This window comes from Episyrphus balteatus, chromosome 1 (genome assembly GCF_945859705.1).
Source record: "Episyrphus balteatus chromosome 1, idEpiBalt1.1, whole genome shotgun sequence".
Classification (NCBI taxonomy): Eukaryota; Metazoa; Arthropoda; class Insecta; order Diptera; family Syrphidae; genus Episyrphus; species Episyrphus balteatus.
This window is the reverse complement of record NC_079134.1, coordinates 175,480,317-175,496,572: the sequence shown is the minus strand read 5'-3', so window position 1 is coordinate 175,496,572 and position 16,256 is coordinate 175,480,317. Positions and strand designations below refer to the sequence as shown.

The 16,256-nt window shown below is 28.5% G+C and overlaps 2 protein-coding genes across 5 annotated transcripts in view; one reads left to right on the top strand and one right to left on the bottom strand.

Annotated features, from left to right (window-relative positions):
- The first annotated feature begins 490 nt into the window (after positions 1-490).
- Positions 491-5,118, top strand: LOC129906344 (dnaJ-like protein 60). 2 transcript variants are annotated; one of them, XM_055982077.1, is made up of 5 exons: positions 491-673; positions 737-845; positions 3,367-3,542; positions 4,619-4,765; positions 4,847-5,118. In XM_055982077.1, exons 1-5 carry the CDS (start codon positions 627-629, stop codon positions 4,971-4,973), a joined length of 606 nt encoding a protein of 201 aa, XP_055838052.1. In that variant the 5' UTR covers positions 491-626; the 3' UTR covers positions 4,974-5,118. The 2 variants fall into 2 exon arrangements, with proteins under 2 accessions (XP_055838052.1, XP_055838051.1); XM_055982076.1 differs by having other exon boundaries at positions 4,823-5,118.
- A 2,390-nt stretch (positions 5,119-7,508) lies between these two features.
- Positions 7,509-16,256, bottom strand: part of LOC129906342 (arylalkylamine N-acetyltransferase 1) — a 39,256-nt gene continuing 30,508 nt past the window's right edge. For 2 of the 3 annotated variants that reach the window (XM_055982075.1, XM_055982074.1), the window contains exons 2-4: positions 13,300-13,470; positions 8,190-8,342; positions 7,509-8,124 (exon numbers count right to left, since the gene is read on the bottom strand). In XM_055982075.1, coding sequence (XP_055838050.1) covers positions 7,705-8,124; positions 8,190-8,342; positions 13,300-13,431 — 705 coding nt within the window. In that variant the 5' untranslated portion in view covers positions 13,432-13,470 and the 3' untranslated portion in view covers positions 7,509-7,704. The remainder of the gene's footprint in view (positions 8,125-8,189; positions 8,343-13,299; positions 13,471-16,256) is intronic. The other variant, XM_055982073.1, reaches the window with a different exon arrangement.

Sequence of the window (16,256 nt, the reverse complement as noted above, 5' to 3'; positions counted from 1 at the left end):
ATTTTGTTCACCAATGTAATCGGTAGTATTCTAACTGAACTGTGGTTTTTTAAGTAATATACAAATCCAATAAAAACAGACAGAAATTTTTTACATAATGGTTAAATAACAAGACATTATGCTATACAGGAAAACCTTGTAACCTATGTATCTATTTTTCCAAATGGAATTCAAAGTGGCCCAATATCTAAAAAATTACTTTTACGTGAGTACTGCCAACGATTCTACTAATTTGTTTCTCTTGTCACATAACGTGCAATTTTCTTGCTGATTCGCTACTTAATTAAATTAATTTTAAAATCAATTTCAAGAAATAACGACACACGGAAATAATTATCCGCCATATGTACCGGAAGTGTGAATGGAATATACATAAATATCTCGTACACAAACCATGTTATTTATATTCATTCACAATTAAAAATATTCAAGTTGTCTATTGTGAATTACCAGTTGACACCTGCCAACTTTTTGACGTCTAGATCTGTCATCATTTACAGCTGACCGCCTTCGTATGGAAAAGTGAAAATAAAGTTTTTATTATTCAAATGTTATTGAAAATCTAAAAAATATACAACAAAAAGCATCTTTTTAGTTCAATTAAATTAATATATTTGTTAATAGTTATGTTTCACAATCAGTTATGTGTTCCATTTTATCAATATAATCAGTTGTAAGATAAAGAATGAAATTTTTGATAGAGGAAGTAAAATAAACTACGCTTAATTTATTACAGAATTCGATTGTATGCCAGTGGACCTCCAACGCACTATGATGTTCTGAATCTCAATAAAAATTGTACAGCCGATGAAATTCGACAAGCCTTTATAAAACTTTCAAAACAGGTAATAAAAATATTGTATAATAAAAATAATATATGATTCTTTCTGCGAAAGATTCTGGGAAAAAGAAAAGAATTGTGATAGCAGTTAGTAGGAAAAGGTGGTCTTCGGTTCCCAAGAGTGTGTAGGTATACCTCTGTTGTGAAATTCAAATTTGGGGACTCAATATTCTTGAATTCAATAGTTCTCATTCGGATCCGATGTGACTACTATTTGCTTAAGTATTACAAAAATGAGCTTCCTCTTATTTGTTTTCTTGCTAATTGACCTTGACATTTGCAACTATGTATGTAGCTACGCAGCTAGTTCTTTAAAAAAAAATTTCAAAGCGTTATAATTTATAGCGTTATTTGATGCTTTCATAATCGGTGTTCATACGGTCGCATACGTTCAAACCTTTGTAGACGGTATAGATACAGTGACCGTGAAATTACGATAGTTGATAGTCAACAAAACGATAATTTTGCTCCAAAAATCGTCGATTTTGATTATCAATTTATTATTATCTACTATCTCGTTAGCCGATTTCGCTTCTGTGTCCTTTTTTGTCTTAATTTTCCTTGAAATGTCTTTTTTTTAATTTGTTCAACAATTATTAAACAATAAAGAAATTAAGTACAAAAAACAAAAATTAAAAACTGGTTTGATGGGCGTCAGACAATGATTTTTGAAAGAGCGTAAACGCATTTCTATGTAGGCATTTTGTGCATCGCTTATTGATAACAGCCCTGTTCCTTTGGGAGGTGGCAATTGGTCAAAGTATAACTAGTAGTTTACTAGCGATTTTCAATGGAACGCACTTTCAACGAATTCAATACAAATCGTATCTACTCGGGAAGAAGAGTATGAGTAGATGATAGTACTAGATAAACCAAAACATCTACTATTAGTAGATGTTTTTCCACCTCCAATGGAACAGGGCTAATGTCTTCAAAAATGACACTATTACGTTCACTTACATATTTTTTAATTTGCGCGTCTTGTTGAAAACATACTAAGTACTACATAAATATAGTTACAGTGACCATCCGTCCATTTTTTGAGAGAACAGACCCCTTTTTCGTTACTGTGTGCTCTTCAATAAACATATTTACTAAAAGAGGACAGTGAATTGTCCTCTTTTGCTCAAAACTGTACATGTAATATCCTTCTTTCCGCAAATATTTTCAATACAACTCATAATTAAGGAAAGACATACAAAAACTTAAAAAAAAGTGGCAGAAGGCTGAACATACTTTTTTCTTAAAAATCCAATAACACCAAATTGCATCTCTTTGCAAGCATTTCGCATCGCAAATCGACATTTTCTTCCACATTGTCAAAATTTAGATCGCTTTTTGTAATTAGCACGTTGAAAACTCATGTTAGTTTCAGCAATCTTAGACAAAGAGAACAATTTATGACTCTCGATAACGATCGCTGTTCGCTGTGGATCACACTGAAGCTTGCCTTTCCAAATATCGTTCGAATCATTAGTCCAAAATTCGCACTAAACCATATCTCGTAGATAATTGATCGATAATTTTATAGTAACTCAATAATTATTATTTTTGTTTAGAACGAGTCATATAAACTGTTTATAAGTCAGGAATTGAGGAAGTCGCTCAAAAAATAGATTCTGACGCCGTAAACTACCTAGCATAAAAGTCAGTTTGTATCAGCCTTCTAGAAAATTCTAACCAAGTATTCATTGTATTCCTTTTTTTAAAATATGTCCTCTTTTTGGTAAATAAAAAAATGGTAACCATTATTTATAGTAGGAATGCATTTTCTATGTAAACCTCTAAAGTTTTGCTTTTTCATTGTGCCTTAAATCAGGTCTCAGCCCATTTTTGGTTCAAATATGTACAGAAAGTGCTAAACTTTAACTTTTATATACAAAAATTAGTTTATCCATCCTGTTATATCATTTTTACCAAAATTTAGTAAGTGTTTCTTTTCACGTGACCTTTGTATATAAAATCTATAGTACTATCATGAAAAAAAACAGCGCCACCAAAAAAGTAAGCTAGCGAACGAACTAAAAAATATGTCAAATTTCAAACAGAAATGTATATCTCATCTCCTTACTCCCATTATTAATTCGATCTAAGCGCCCTCGCGCTATACAGAGATGCGAAATATTAAGTTCCTTACTTTTCTGTACCTACCTAAAAATAGAAAGCGTTTATGAGTACCAATTATAGGAATTTTGTAGTGACCTTTTCAAATAGTATATACATACATATGTACGTATATGAAAAACTTTCAAGCAGGCTCCAGGACCTGGAGCCTACTTAAAAGTTTTTCATGTTTATGATTACCCTCCTTTTGGTTTCGTATCCCATTTTTTTTTTTTAATTAATTCATAATATATTTTTTATTATGCTTTTGAAAACCGGTTCTTAAAAAACTATCAAGATAAAATATGGTTTTTAAATGCTGTTCCAAAAAGATTGCGGTTGATATCCTTAAAATTAATAATCTGAATTCCGACCGTTATACGATTATTTTTGATTAAGTTAGAGTTTGTTTTGTTTTTCAGTTTCATCCAGATGTGAAGGGCGCAAAAACAGACCCAAAAGATACTGCAAAGTTTGTGAAAATCTCTGAAGCCTATCAAGTTCTAAGCAAAACGAATACAAGAGATGCATACGATCAAGATCTATTGGCAAGAAGTTCAGGTATCCACAGAGGTTTTAAGAAACCAGAAGTTCACAGGTGAGTTCAAATCATTAACTCACCCTCCCCTAGCTAATATGGTATTCGAAAACCTCACGATTCAATTTTAAACGTTATAAGCATAATTCATGAGAAATTTTCTTTTCATCGATTTGAATGCTTAGATAAATTATTTACTTTTTTCTCGTAAAAATCAACTATGTAATTTTATTTAATACAAATAATTACACTGGTTTACAAAATTAAACTTTTTTTTTGTTGCCGGAACAAAAATATACTTTTCTGAAGGTTTTCGGTGTGCTGAACTTGAATCCGAAGTCAAAAAAATTCTAGCAGCTCCCGTTTTTGAGATATTACCGTTAGAAAGTGCAGCACTTCGGACCTTATTCTTTTATATAAGGAAAATTGTTTGAGCATATTTAGTAACGGTTTTTATAAGAACTATTTACCACCTTTTTAAATCTGTTTAAATCTCTCCGATATCTTTTTTACTTCCCGAGATATCCTCAGTTGTTTGATATTTTTAAAAATTTTATAATGTCATTATCTTCTTTATGATATATGAAGCCAAACCCACTGACTTCAGTTTAAGATATCTCGGGCAATACATAAGATATTGAAAAGATTTAAACAGGTATCGAAAGATGGGAAATAGTTCTTATAGAAACCGTTACTAAATATGCTCAAACAATTTTCCTTATACAATAGAATAAGGTCCGAAAAACTCAAAAAAAACGTTGTTTTGCATTTTCTAACGGTAATATCTCAAAAACGGGAGCTGCTAGAATTTTTTTGACTTCGGATTCAAGTTCAGCACACCGAAAACCTTCAGAAAAGTATATTTTTGTTCCGGCAACAGAACCCTTGTTAACCAGTGTTATAGTAGATACTAAACATTTCAATTAGCATTATAATACCCCACCCAGTAATAATTGTTATTATTATTCAGCTTTGGAATAACTTAACGAATACCTACATTCACTTTTTTAAAAGTCATAAATCTCTTCATCTGCACGACTTCTACAATGTTAGCTCATCAATTATTATTATTTATAGAAATTAAGTATAAATAAGATAGAATTTCATTTCAAGTTTAAATTATTTATATTTCACAGACCCTGGGAGGTGAAACCAAATTATGATCCAAATCCTGGTCCATATTATGGGATAAAAGGTGTGCGTAAAGTATCCAATGCTACCATTGTTATGTTACTAATCGGTTTCGCAATGACTGGAGTTGGAATTGGATTTATTTCAGTAAGGTAATATATCGTTTATGTTTTGCATTTCAAGAAGTTCTAAACAATGTCTCGTTTAAGGAAATCCTTTGAATTAAATCGTAGTCAGTTGGATGAGTTATCAAAGGAAGCTGGTGAACATCATGCTGCGGTCAGAGTTAATGCTCAAAAGTTTGGCAATGATGAGCAATTAAAAAGAATGGTAGATAGGATGTTAAATAGACCCCAATGAGCTAATGTTGGGATACATACATGATTGCCATCAATGTTTTCTAGATTTGATATTCGAGGATATTAGTAATGTAAATTGTTAGTTTTGTGATAAGAATTAGTGTGTTTAGTTTTGAATAAAGATGAGACTTGTTTTTTAAAAATAATTTTATTCATGATATTTTTATTTAAACGGTTTTATGATTTATTATCTTGTCACTAATGTCAAATATGTAATTAAAAATTATTCGTGACGAGTTGATTACTTTATACTTCAAAAGTTGCATTTTTATAACATTGCAAGCAGTTTAAGTATAGTTCTTGTGGCAACTGGGTATTAAATACGGTACTATTTTATAATCACGATTTAGTTGAAGATAATTGCTTTAGACTTGCTGTAACTGAACCATCTTGTTTATTATTTTTAAATTACAATATTAAATAGTGTCAATGCACTTCAATAGCATTGCACTGCCTGAAATGGTAACTGTTTAATTAAAAGCTTGAATCACGAGTTATTATGAAACAAATAACTAGGAAAATATTTTTATATTTGTGTATCATACGACGATGACCAGTGACCATCTGTTCATTATTATAATTAAAAGTTCATAATTTGAAGTAGGTACAAGTTCACTATGTATTATTTTGTATTCAAATAGGTATTCAACAAAGACAAAGTTCATTATTTTAAAAGCTGTTCATTATTTGTTTATATTATTTTTTTTTATTTTGTTGAAAAACGAAAAAGAAAGAATAGTTTGCAAGGGAAAAATATATGTATAAGAGGCTGATTTTTGGTATACACAGGTTGGCATTGAAAATAATATAATTAAAAAACTCACCACTGTTGAATATTTGTGGTTTTATTACTGCCCTAAGAATAGCATCAATTTTTTCAACAGATTTTCAGCTAGGTCAAAGACATGTACTGACCACGACATTGTTTGAAATTTCTGATTTCCGACGCAATATTTTGCAAAATTTTAGGAGTTTTGATTAACAGGTCATAGAGGCGGTTAATGGGTACTTTTGATCGTTGAATCTTTTCATCATTAATTTTTTTTACAATCTCAAAAGTCTATAAATATTTCATCGAATAAAATAAATTTATTTTTGGAAAATTATAATTTCATTGAAAATTGGTTTTTGAGACTTTATAGCGATAACAGTTATTATTTTTGCTCAAAAGCTATATCTACGGAATAAATCTTCTGTTAACAGTATTGAATTCAGCATACTAAAGTCAATTAATATCAGATATCAAAGATTTTGCTTCCGACTGTTTTTTGTTTTTACCGACCAGTGTTATTAATTGTTATGAAATATTTTTGATACATTCTCACCAATTTTGGTAAAGTTATCAGACCAATACAAAACTAAAAACTTTTTTTGAAAATTTGAGTTCATAATATTTTTTAAGATGTAAAGAAGTATTTTTCTATTAATTTTGAACAAAGGTTAAAGGGAATATGAAGAAAAATATATAATTTTTCGATAGAGGCAACGCAATATTATACGTTTTTGATTTTTTTCTTTTGTGAAAAAACTTTGTATAGAATCATTTAGAAGATCAATTAAAAATGTGAACCCTGGTAATTTATAGCAAATCGTTTAGGCTAGCTCATTGTACAGACGGACGCATGACAAAAACTACTTTTTTGGAATTGTCCATCATCGTAATATTTGATTAAAACCACGAACATTTTTTTTACTTGAAACCAATACTTGCCCTTAGAGCAAGTAGAAATATGAGTTAATGTCTACTACTAATTTTTATTTTAAGGTTCGATCATAATAGAAAACATTTCGATATTCTAAAAAATAAAACTGCATCAGAGTGTCGAAAAATTATATAAATAAATATTATATAAATATGGATTTATCTGCCATAAAATCCTTAGCACAACACAGCTTAGTTCCCTGAAGTCTGAAGGCCTCCCCTACAACATATCCAAAATTTAGCTATCTCGGTCATTTTGCATTTCCAAATGTATATAATGACTGGACTATAAATATCAAAGCGGTCAAAATCATAGTCGGGAGAAAATTTATATACATAGATGATAACGGACTAATATTAAAAAAAAAAAAAAACACCTTTATAATCAAAACACATTCAAAATTTCAATAAAATTACAAGTTTTATTTTCATCCAATATCATTTTATGAACAATGAACAAATATTTTTTTATAACAATTTTGCAAAATATTTTGCACAATGATAAGCATATGATCATCATTCATCATATTTTTGCTTGAATAACATTTTGATGATTTTTCTGAACTTTCTACACAAACAATTAACTATTAAATTTGTACGTTACGTCTAATAAACTTTTAAGTCACAATATTTTTATTAGATAAACTTTGCTCTAAATTTACGATTAATATTTATTTTGTTTTTATTTATTTTTTTTAATCAATAAATATAATTAGCTACACATAATATTTTAATTGACACTTAATTAATATTTATAGAAATACTTTTTCTTATATTTTTTTTTTGTTTTATTATTTTAATGTTTAAAAATTATCATCATTAAAAAAAAAACTAAAATTGCAATATTATATTGCAACATTTTTCTAAAATCATTGTTCTGTACAAGAAAAAAAATAAATTCCTTACCCCAAAAACATGTACAAAATTTTGTTTGTAAATAAATATACACAGCATACAAAAATCACTCTTAAATTTAAAAACAGTCAACAAAAAAAAAATAACTTAATGTAGGTGTAAGTGTGCCCACATTTTAGTTAGATGATTTACTAATTTCCTTGGCTAAAATTCTTGCTGCCACATGTGGCTTAGCTGGGCGAAGTACAACTTCACCATTCATTTTGAAATTTTCAAATGGAAGTTTATAGACTTCATGAAAACCAAGTTTTTCCATAACACGTGCCGAATAATGACTTGTGCACAGGACATGCATCACAGGAATTGAATTTTCACGCATGTATTCAAGAACTCTTTCTGTTAAACGACCTGCGATACCCAAACCTCGGTAGTTGGTATTCACGGAAACAATTTTTCCATCCAAAATGATATCTGTATCAGGAAATACATCGAAAATATTGAAGTCTTCTTCAATGTAATCCATCAGAGATAGGATTTTCTTGAATTTTGGATGTTGGCAGGAATCTGCTGCTTTTTCAGGTGTTTCATCGGGTTTCTAGAGAGAAATTAAAATTATTAGTTATAATGGTTAAATAATATTCAAATAAACTTTTTTCTTACCGGTCTTCGCATGATACCATTCATGAATACTCCAATGATTTCACCTTGTTTGTTGACAGCCTTAAATGAGCACTTTTCTGGTATAGATTTCACAGAGTATTCCTCCAATTCTTCACATTCACCGAGGTTAAGGTAAGTATTAAGTGGTTCATCCTTAAAATAAAGTAAAGAAAACAATTTTTTGTTATGCTTTTGGAAAACATTGGAAATTTTTATTATTTTTTTCGAAATTGTTCGGAAATATAAACACAAAATGAGAATGACATGAGGAAGGAAATTAACAAATGGAAATTTTAGCATGGAAAAATATTTAACGAATATAAACAAAAAAATCATAGCAGATTGCCAACATTTTGATGAATGTTTATAAAAGTTAATGTATTGGGGCAATGACCAACATTTAAGACAAGGTCCCCTTTTCTTACGAAATAATCTTTAGTTTTAATTTATTGTATAAATAAATTCTATTAATAAAAGAACATAGTCCTCGTAAGTGTTAAATGTAAACAAATGACAAATGGAATGGGCATTTTGGACGTTTTGCGGCCATTAAGAAATTGGTTTAAAAAAAAAACTATATAGGGATAACTTTTAGTATGGACCTTTCGTTGCATTGAATTAAAAATATAAATATTGCAACGTTAGTAGTGTTATTGCATCGTGCAATATGTTAAGAACAAATTGAGTTATATTTTAATTTAAAACATAAAATCTGATACTTTACTTCAATCTTGAATATATATGACTAACAGAACTCAAAATATAAACTGTTTAAAGTTTTCAAATGATTCAAACTAATTAAAAATTCAACAACAAATTCCCAAAAAAAAAAAAAAAATTGTTATTTTAAAAAGGTTTATACTTTGAGTTCTATTGGTCGAATGTTCAAGATAATCGTAATAATAAAGTCTGGTATAATGAGAGAATAAAATATTTTGTACTTAAAAAAAAAACGTATTGAAGTTATAATGTTGAGACAAACTATGTTCAAAAATCATCATTAATTAAACCCTTAAAATCCAACGTAAATTCAGTTTAATAGAAAAAAAAAACACTATTTCACTCATATAATGCTTATGGTCATGGACCATCGGAATATTTTAACCATTATTTTAACAGGGTGTTTTGTTACTTGTTGCATAACTTTCTTTCTACCTTATTGGTTCTCATTGTAAATGAATCGTTCATGCCAAATTCTGTCCCTATACCATCATGGGCAAGTTGGTTTTCTGGGTATAGATTTGGTTTTAGTTTTGTTAGTTTGTAAAATTTGTTTTATTTTTTCAGACAGTGTTATTAGTTATCCTTTGTCATAATATATGAATTTTTAAAATAACTTAATTTTTTTTGAAAAATTGTGATGAAATTTTGTTTTTATGTGCTCATTAAAAATTTCTCAAAATGGAATACCATTTTTTTTTCTTTTTTTAAAATATATGTACACATTTTTGAATTTGGAGGTTTTAGAACCCAAGCATTTTATTAAATTTTTCAAATTTTTCAAATTTTTTTCAAATTTAAAGGTTGTTCTTTTGAGAAGAGAAGAATAAAAAGATGGCTCCACAGTTCTTGTTTGCATAAATAAATTTCAACAAATAAACAAAAATGTGACACATACCCCGGAAAATATGTATATAATAATTTACCCCGGCATGAAATTTTACACAAAAATTTTACGAAAAACCAAAACTCACACATTTCTTGCGTGAAAACGGAATTGTATCCAAAGCATGACAAAACAAGATTTTGAAATGAATCTCATCTCCAGACAAAAAATACAAAAATAAGCAAAAAAGGATTATGAACTTTTTTGGAGTGGTCGTTTCGGGTCTCATTACATTCAGCATCATAAAATACTTTAAAATAATGTGTTATATGGCCAGATTGAATGAACCTAAAATCTCTAGCTTGATCAACCGTTTTCTCCTCCCCTTTCCTAAAAAAAAAAAAAACAAAAAAAAAAAACAATTATATAAAAAAAAGCACGTATACGCCACAGTGCGTGTGAACAACGTGCTAATAATGTGAATTACAACTTTGACCTAAATGCTTACACATCCTACTAAAAATTAAAAATCAATAATTGAACAAAATATGTATGCTAATCTTCTTGTCATTCATTGTTAATAAATAAAAAGAAAAACAAAATCCTTTCAAATAAGAATCAAAAATTTTAAAATATTTCTTCTGTCTCGTAAATCCTGCTCATTTTTAAAAAAGGTAGAAAACCAAAAAAAAAAAAACAAATGCAGACTTAACACAAAACAAAACCAATACAAATAAAAAATATAAACAAAAATACTATAGTCTTGATAACTTAGGAATCAAAAAGTCCTTTTAAGGGATGTTTTGGCTATATCTAATTCATAGCACTTTTTTTTCTGGTATCACTTCTATCGATGCAACTAACGAACCATTTATAAGTTAAACTTGAATCTATTTCGTCATTTTGAATATTGTTATCCTCCTTTTGTTCAAACATCGTGATCTAATTAGATTTAACTAGATAATGCGAGTTATAAATATTGCTTTATTTATTGTTAAGTCAATGCAGAATATTGATAAATACTCTAGGTTCTTCTATGAGTAATAACAATTTGTGAACCCATCAATTTATTATTATTTCCCATAACTCACAAATAGCCCATTCCCCCGTAGGGTGATTTTAATCTCAATTTATTACTTACAAATTTATCAATTCTTTTGTTTTCCATAATTGAAGCTTTATCATATCAATTTATGAATAACATTATTAACATTTTATCATCCGCTTGACTAGCTTTTAATCGCGTGTAACTACAATTTAACAATCTCTGTCTGCGTTGTCTATACCTCATAGCGTGTCGATAGTAAAAACACGACTTTATACTAGCGGCTTTCCCCAGTCTATAACAACTTTATAATGTGTCCATATTAACTTGTCGATAAGTAGATAGATATGATTCTGATTATGAATCATAAATTAAATATATGAAAATCCGATTACAAAATAGTTTACAACCTTTTATGTGCCACCAAGCTATTTTGCTCATAAATAATACTGAATTGATATGCTGGAGCAATGTTGTAATGTTGATTTAAGTGGCGGCGGCGGTAATATTGATTCTTTTGGCCAGGTGGTTTAAAAGGTGTTTCCCCAACTAAACAGAGTCCGTTCTCTGTTCCGTGTGGTGGTCGGTGCATGTGCATTGGCATATGGCACGCCTTAGCTTTTCGTAGGTGGCACTTAATAAAACGTGCCCGATGGCACACCGATAATCAAAATTACTCGTTTGTGGTTGCCAGAAGTCAAAGGCTTCAGATAGATATTTATGCCTCCCCCAGCAGCGACTGATGCCTAGCGTTGAGTTGAAAACAGGCGTTACCGTCGTAGTGAGGTAGGTCATTGCTATAACAACAATAGAAATTGTTGCCAACTAGGTGAATATTTTTTTTCCGGTTTCATGGATTTTTAATTTGCATTGAACTCCTTCAAAACCCAAACAAAAACAACATAGATACAATAAACCAACTTCTCCATAAACATAAAATAAAAACATAATTATCATATAAATATATCTACATTTATATTATAAAGACTATAAATTCATTATCTACTTGATTTATTTAACTCATTATTATTTATTTGAAATTATTATTCATTATTTTTTCAAAAAAAAAAACACTAATTATAATTAATTCATCTATCTAAGAACTGAAAGTACTATGATGCTAGCGTTCTTTAAACTCTATTAATAATAGATTTTAATTTATTGTTAATCCTTATAAATAAATAAATAAATAGTTTTAATGCTCCTGTTTACTTACTTACTGTAGCTTACTGCTACATCAGCGACCTCAAAAAAATCAATAGTTGCGTCCAATTGATCGTCCGGAAACACTTGTGTAAAGAAATCTATTCGCTTTTGGGGGGAACATAATCAAAAAAATAGGAAATAGTTACCAACACAGCCTTTTTTAAGCTTGAGGGTCTATAACGACTCTTAAATGTTTAAAAATAAAAAAAAAATCAGAATAGCTTCTTTTCAGAAAATTAAAAAAAACTTCAAAAAAACATCGTTGGCAACAGTATTCCTTTAGAAGGATAGTTCGAACAACCATAATAAACGCCATTTGTTTTGTAGTTTAAGTTCAAGTAAGATAAATTTACCCTACAGCTATTTCGAGGAAGATCATTATCACATTGCCGAACAAAGTCCTGTAGTGTAAATCTTTTGACCAAGGCGGACGTTTGTATGTATTTTCAACAACAAAGTCCCACAGCTTTAACCTTAGGCCCCCACAGGGCCACAGGTGGTTAATTCTTGCTTATCCGTGTAATATCAATATTCATGGGGTTAAACAGGGTTCATTTGAAATATAAAAATAGAAAAGAAAAACACCTTAAGCTTTGTGGATGCTTGGTCAAGTCAAGAGAACTCATTGTCATGCAAATGCAAATTAAATGAAAGGTGAACCAAATCGTGAGATTGTTTTGAATGTCGTTAATATGGCTAACAATCACAAAATGTGAATAATTGGTTAACGTCATTTGTGTCGCGCCACCGACATATCACAATCGTCCGTGTGGTTTGATGGCTGCTGGGAGACATGCAATAATACCCTGGTAGCTATAGCAAAGTATAGGTACCTACTTCCGATTAAGTTCAGCACGACTTTTAATAGTGATTGTCAGAGAAATACTTCCTCTATTCGATAGATAGAATATAAATCGTTGAACAGACTGACATTTATATTGAATCTTTCTTTTTTTTTTGCTACACTTAAGGTTTGTGGGTGGGTTTATGTGCGAGTAACAGAAATCCTTTTCATTATTATTTTTTCCGGCTTCAGAGGTCAGGAAAAATGTTGTTTAACAGAACAACAACTGTTTTTTTTAATTACAAGGGATTTCTCCTAGCTGGAAATGAAGTTACGTAATAGTTAAACCTGCTAAGAACATCATTTTAATTGGAATTTTGTAAAGTTATTGAAAACGAGTATTTTCAAGTTTTATCTGGGTTGCCAAGTAATTTTTCCTTAATTTTATTGGACATGATACACTTTTTTAAATTTAAACAGGTTTAGGATATTGAATTCTTTTATGAAGAAAAAAAAATCTTTTACTTACTTTGAAAAAGAATTCTTTAAGCATTGCTAAAACACCATCGGCGTCTTTTTCCGTGATTAATTCGATCGTGTAAGGAACATCATCGACGGTGGGTGCAGACAATTGCTCCGATACTTTTAAAGTTTTGTCCATCTTTTGTGTTAGTCTGGCGATGGGGTTCAGATCGGAGAGCTGAAAATTCAAAAGAAAAAAGTATTCATTTAATTTATCATATACCTATTTGTACAAAATTTATATTAAAATCTTTAATTTTCTACGAATGAATTTTTGCGATTGGTAAAATTGTACAGAAAAATAATCTTCAAGCTTGTTAAGGACTATGAATAGTAAACAAACATTTTTTTTTGAATTTTTATCAAAAATGTTTAAAACCTAAAAGTTTCCTAAGATTAATTAGGATTTTTTTATTTAATATTTATATTTTTAATGCATTTAAAACTTTTCAAGAGTAGAAAGAATTTATAAATATTTTGCTTTAATTTGCGATAAATTTCTAAGAATAGATGTTACATAAAAACTGAATAAAAATCTTCAATTACCATAATAAAGTGTCATAGTAAAATTTTCTCAGTAATATGAAATAAGAGCATTCAAATCTTTAACATACATTTAAACACTCTTTTTCATTAAATTTAAGGTAATTAATTTATTTCTTGAAAACCATTCGTTATTGATGAACATCATTAAATTTATGCATTTATTAGATTAGAGAAAAAAAAAAAAAAACCGATAGCTACGGGTTTCGGCGAATTTTTTTAGTCGATAAGATATTAATTATTGGTGTAGGTTCGAATAAATCCAATTAATTATTTGAAAACAATCTTTGAAAGCAGGTTGGGTTCTTTTTTGTTTACATTTTTATTTGAATTAGATTAAAATTTGTTGTTTTTGATAGTTAGTGCATTAATGCAAAAATATTATATAATTTTTTATATAAAATTGTAGGAGTAGAATACTCGAAAATAATAAATATCCTATCCTGTGCTTAAAAAAAAAATAATATCAATAACTGCGAAGCCCTAATATTATATCCTAAGTAGGTAATCAATATAATGACTTATACAAAACAATCTTGTTTCTTATTTTAAATTACAATGAAGATGCGAATATTGAACTTTTTAAGAACTGATTCATAAAAATTTTAAATGAGTCGCAACGAAATTAATTAGGAATTTGGAAAAAGATATAGCTATGTATTCTTTTTGGGGTTCGGTAGAATCATTGATTTAATTTATAATAATTCAAAGGTATCATAATTGTTATTCAAAGGTATTCCCATTTTGTGTATAAAGTTTTACGGTTGTCTAAGCAAATTTTTTCATTAGTAGGTCATATTAAAATGTCTAAAAATTCAAAATCCTCAATGTTGGATTTTTTTTTAAATTTTTAATTTTTTTTAAACCGATTTTTTGAAATGGGTTGATTAATTTTTTTTTTTAATTTAATTTTTGTTCTTCGAATATAAATTTCTTCGGAATAGAATAGAAAATTTTTTTTAACAATTTTTGAATTTTTTTTTATTAAAAAAAATTGCACATACAATTTTTGAAAAAAAAAAACATCCAAACATTCTTTGTACAAGAAATTAAATGGAAGATTTAAACTATTTTAAAAGGTGTTTTCGTTATTCTTAGAACAATTTTAATAATGGGATTATTGTTTGAAAATATTCTTTACACGTTTTTTCGCGTTCACAGAGGAATTCACTCTTGGGGAATCAGACCCCAGGGTTTAAAAAAATTCATACAGTTTTTTTTGTTCTGTACGAACATTTATGGCCAGTTTCATAAAGCCCTTTTATATATTTATCAGGCTTTTACGCCCAACAACATTGCTTTGAAACAATCTAGCAAAATTTAAACGTATAACGTAGGTAATAAAATAAAATGTCTAAAAATTTTCAAAATCCTCAAAGTTGGATTTTTTAAACAATTTTCAATTTTTTTTGTTTTTTAAATCGATTTTTTTAAAACGGGTTGATTAATTTTAGCAATAACAAATTTTTTTTAATTTTTGAATTTTTTTATAAAAAAAAATCCAAAAATTCTTTGTACAAGAAATTAGATGGCATATTCATTTTGAAGATAAAAGGTGTTTTCGTTATTCAAAAAACAATTTTAATCCTTGGATTATTGTTTTTAACAGTTTAATTTAAACAATTTAACTGTTTAATAGTAAATATTCTTATTTAGTTTTTAATTTTTATACCTTTTAGCCCTGATTTTTCAATCGTCAGTTAGACTATCAGAAGAATAAATGTCAATATAAAAAAACTTTTATTCGTAGGAATAAGCCTTAACTGCGGTTTATCTGGCTATTCAAAATTGGCTCTTAATACAATTTTTCAATTGAATCCAGGGTTTAAATAAATTTATACAGTTTTCTTTTTCTGTAGGAACATTTAGTGTCCTTAAAAATGCAAACGTATGCATATTTTCATTGCTGTGATTCAAAAGCCTTTTTTTTTTATTATTTATTAAAATCTCTCTTGGCTCATCACGATATTTGAGAAAGATGTGACAGATCTTTAAAAATCAAACACACTACAATTTGTTTTTGGTTTTGCAATATTGTGAGGAAGAAAGAGTAATGTAATCTATTTCAATTATTAAACATATACAAAATAAAATATTAAAATGCTAGAAAGTGTGAGTGTAAGTGAAATCATTTGTATCAAAAAATAATATTTTGTGTCACACCCGTTACACTGGAAATGCCCTTTTGTTTCTTCCAATTAAATTCTTGTTGACAAAACAAATATTATAAAAATTATTATTCATGTCACTTCTTAGTTAATTCTTCTTGTAGAATAACTAATGTTCTGTTATCTCTTATCTGGTCAATAACATTGTGATGAGCATGAATACAATTTTTTAATGACGAAAAATGTTTTGAATTTTAATTAATTTTTTTTTTTCTTTCTGTGCCAATTAAACTGGCACTTTCTATATATCTTG

What these genes read in the sequence shown, in the direction of transcription:
- LOC129906344 (XM_055982076.1), top strand. Translation starts at nt 627, where the DNA reads ATGTTTCACAATCAGTTATGTGTTCCATTTTATCAATATAATCAGTT. An exon ending in TTATAAAACTTTCAAAACAG is followed by an intron (nt 846 to 3,366) that starts GTAATAAAAATA and finishes TTTGTTTTTCAG; the next exon opens with TTTCATCCAGATGTGAAGGG. An exon ending in ATTGGATTTATTTCAGTAAG is followed by an intron (nt 4,766 to 4,822) that starts GTAATATATCGT and finishes GTCTCGTTTAAG; the next exon opens with GAAATCCTTTGAATTAAATC.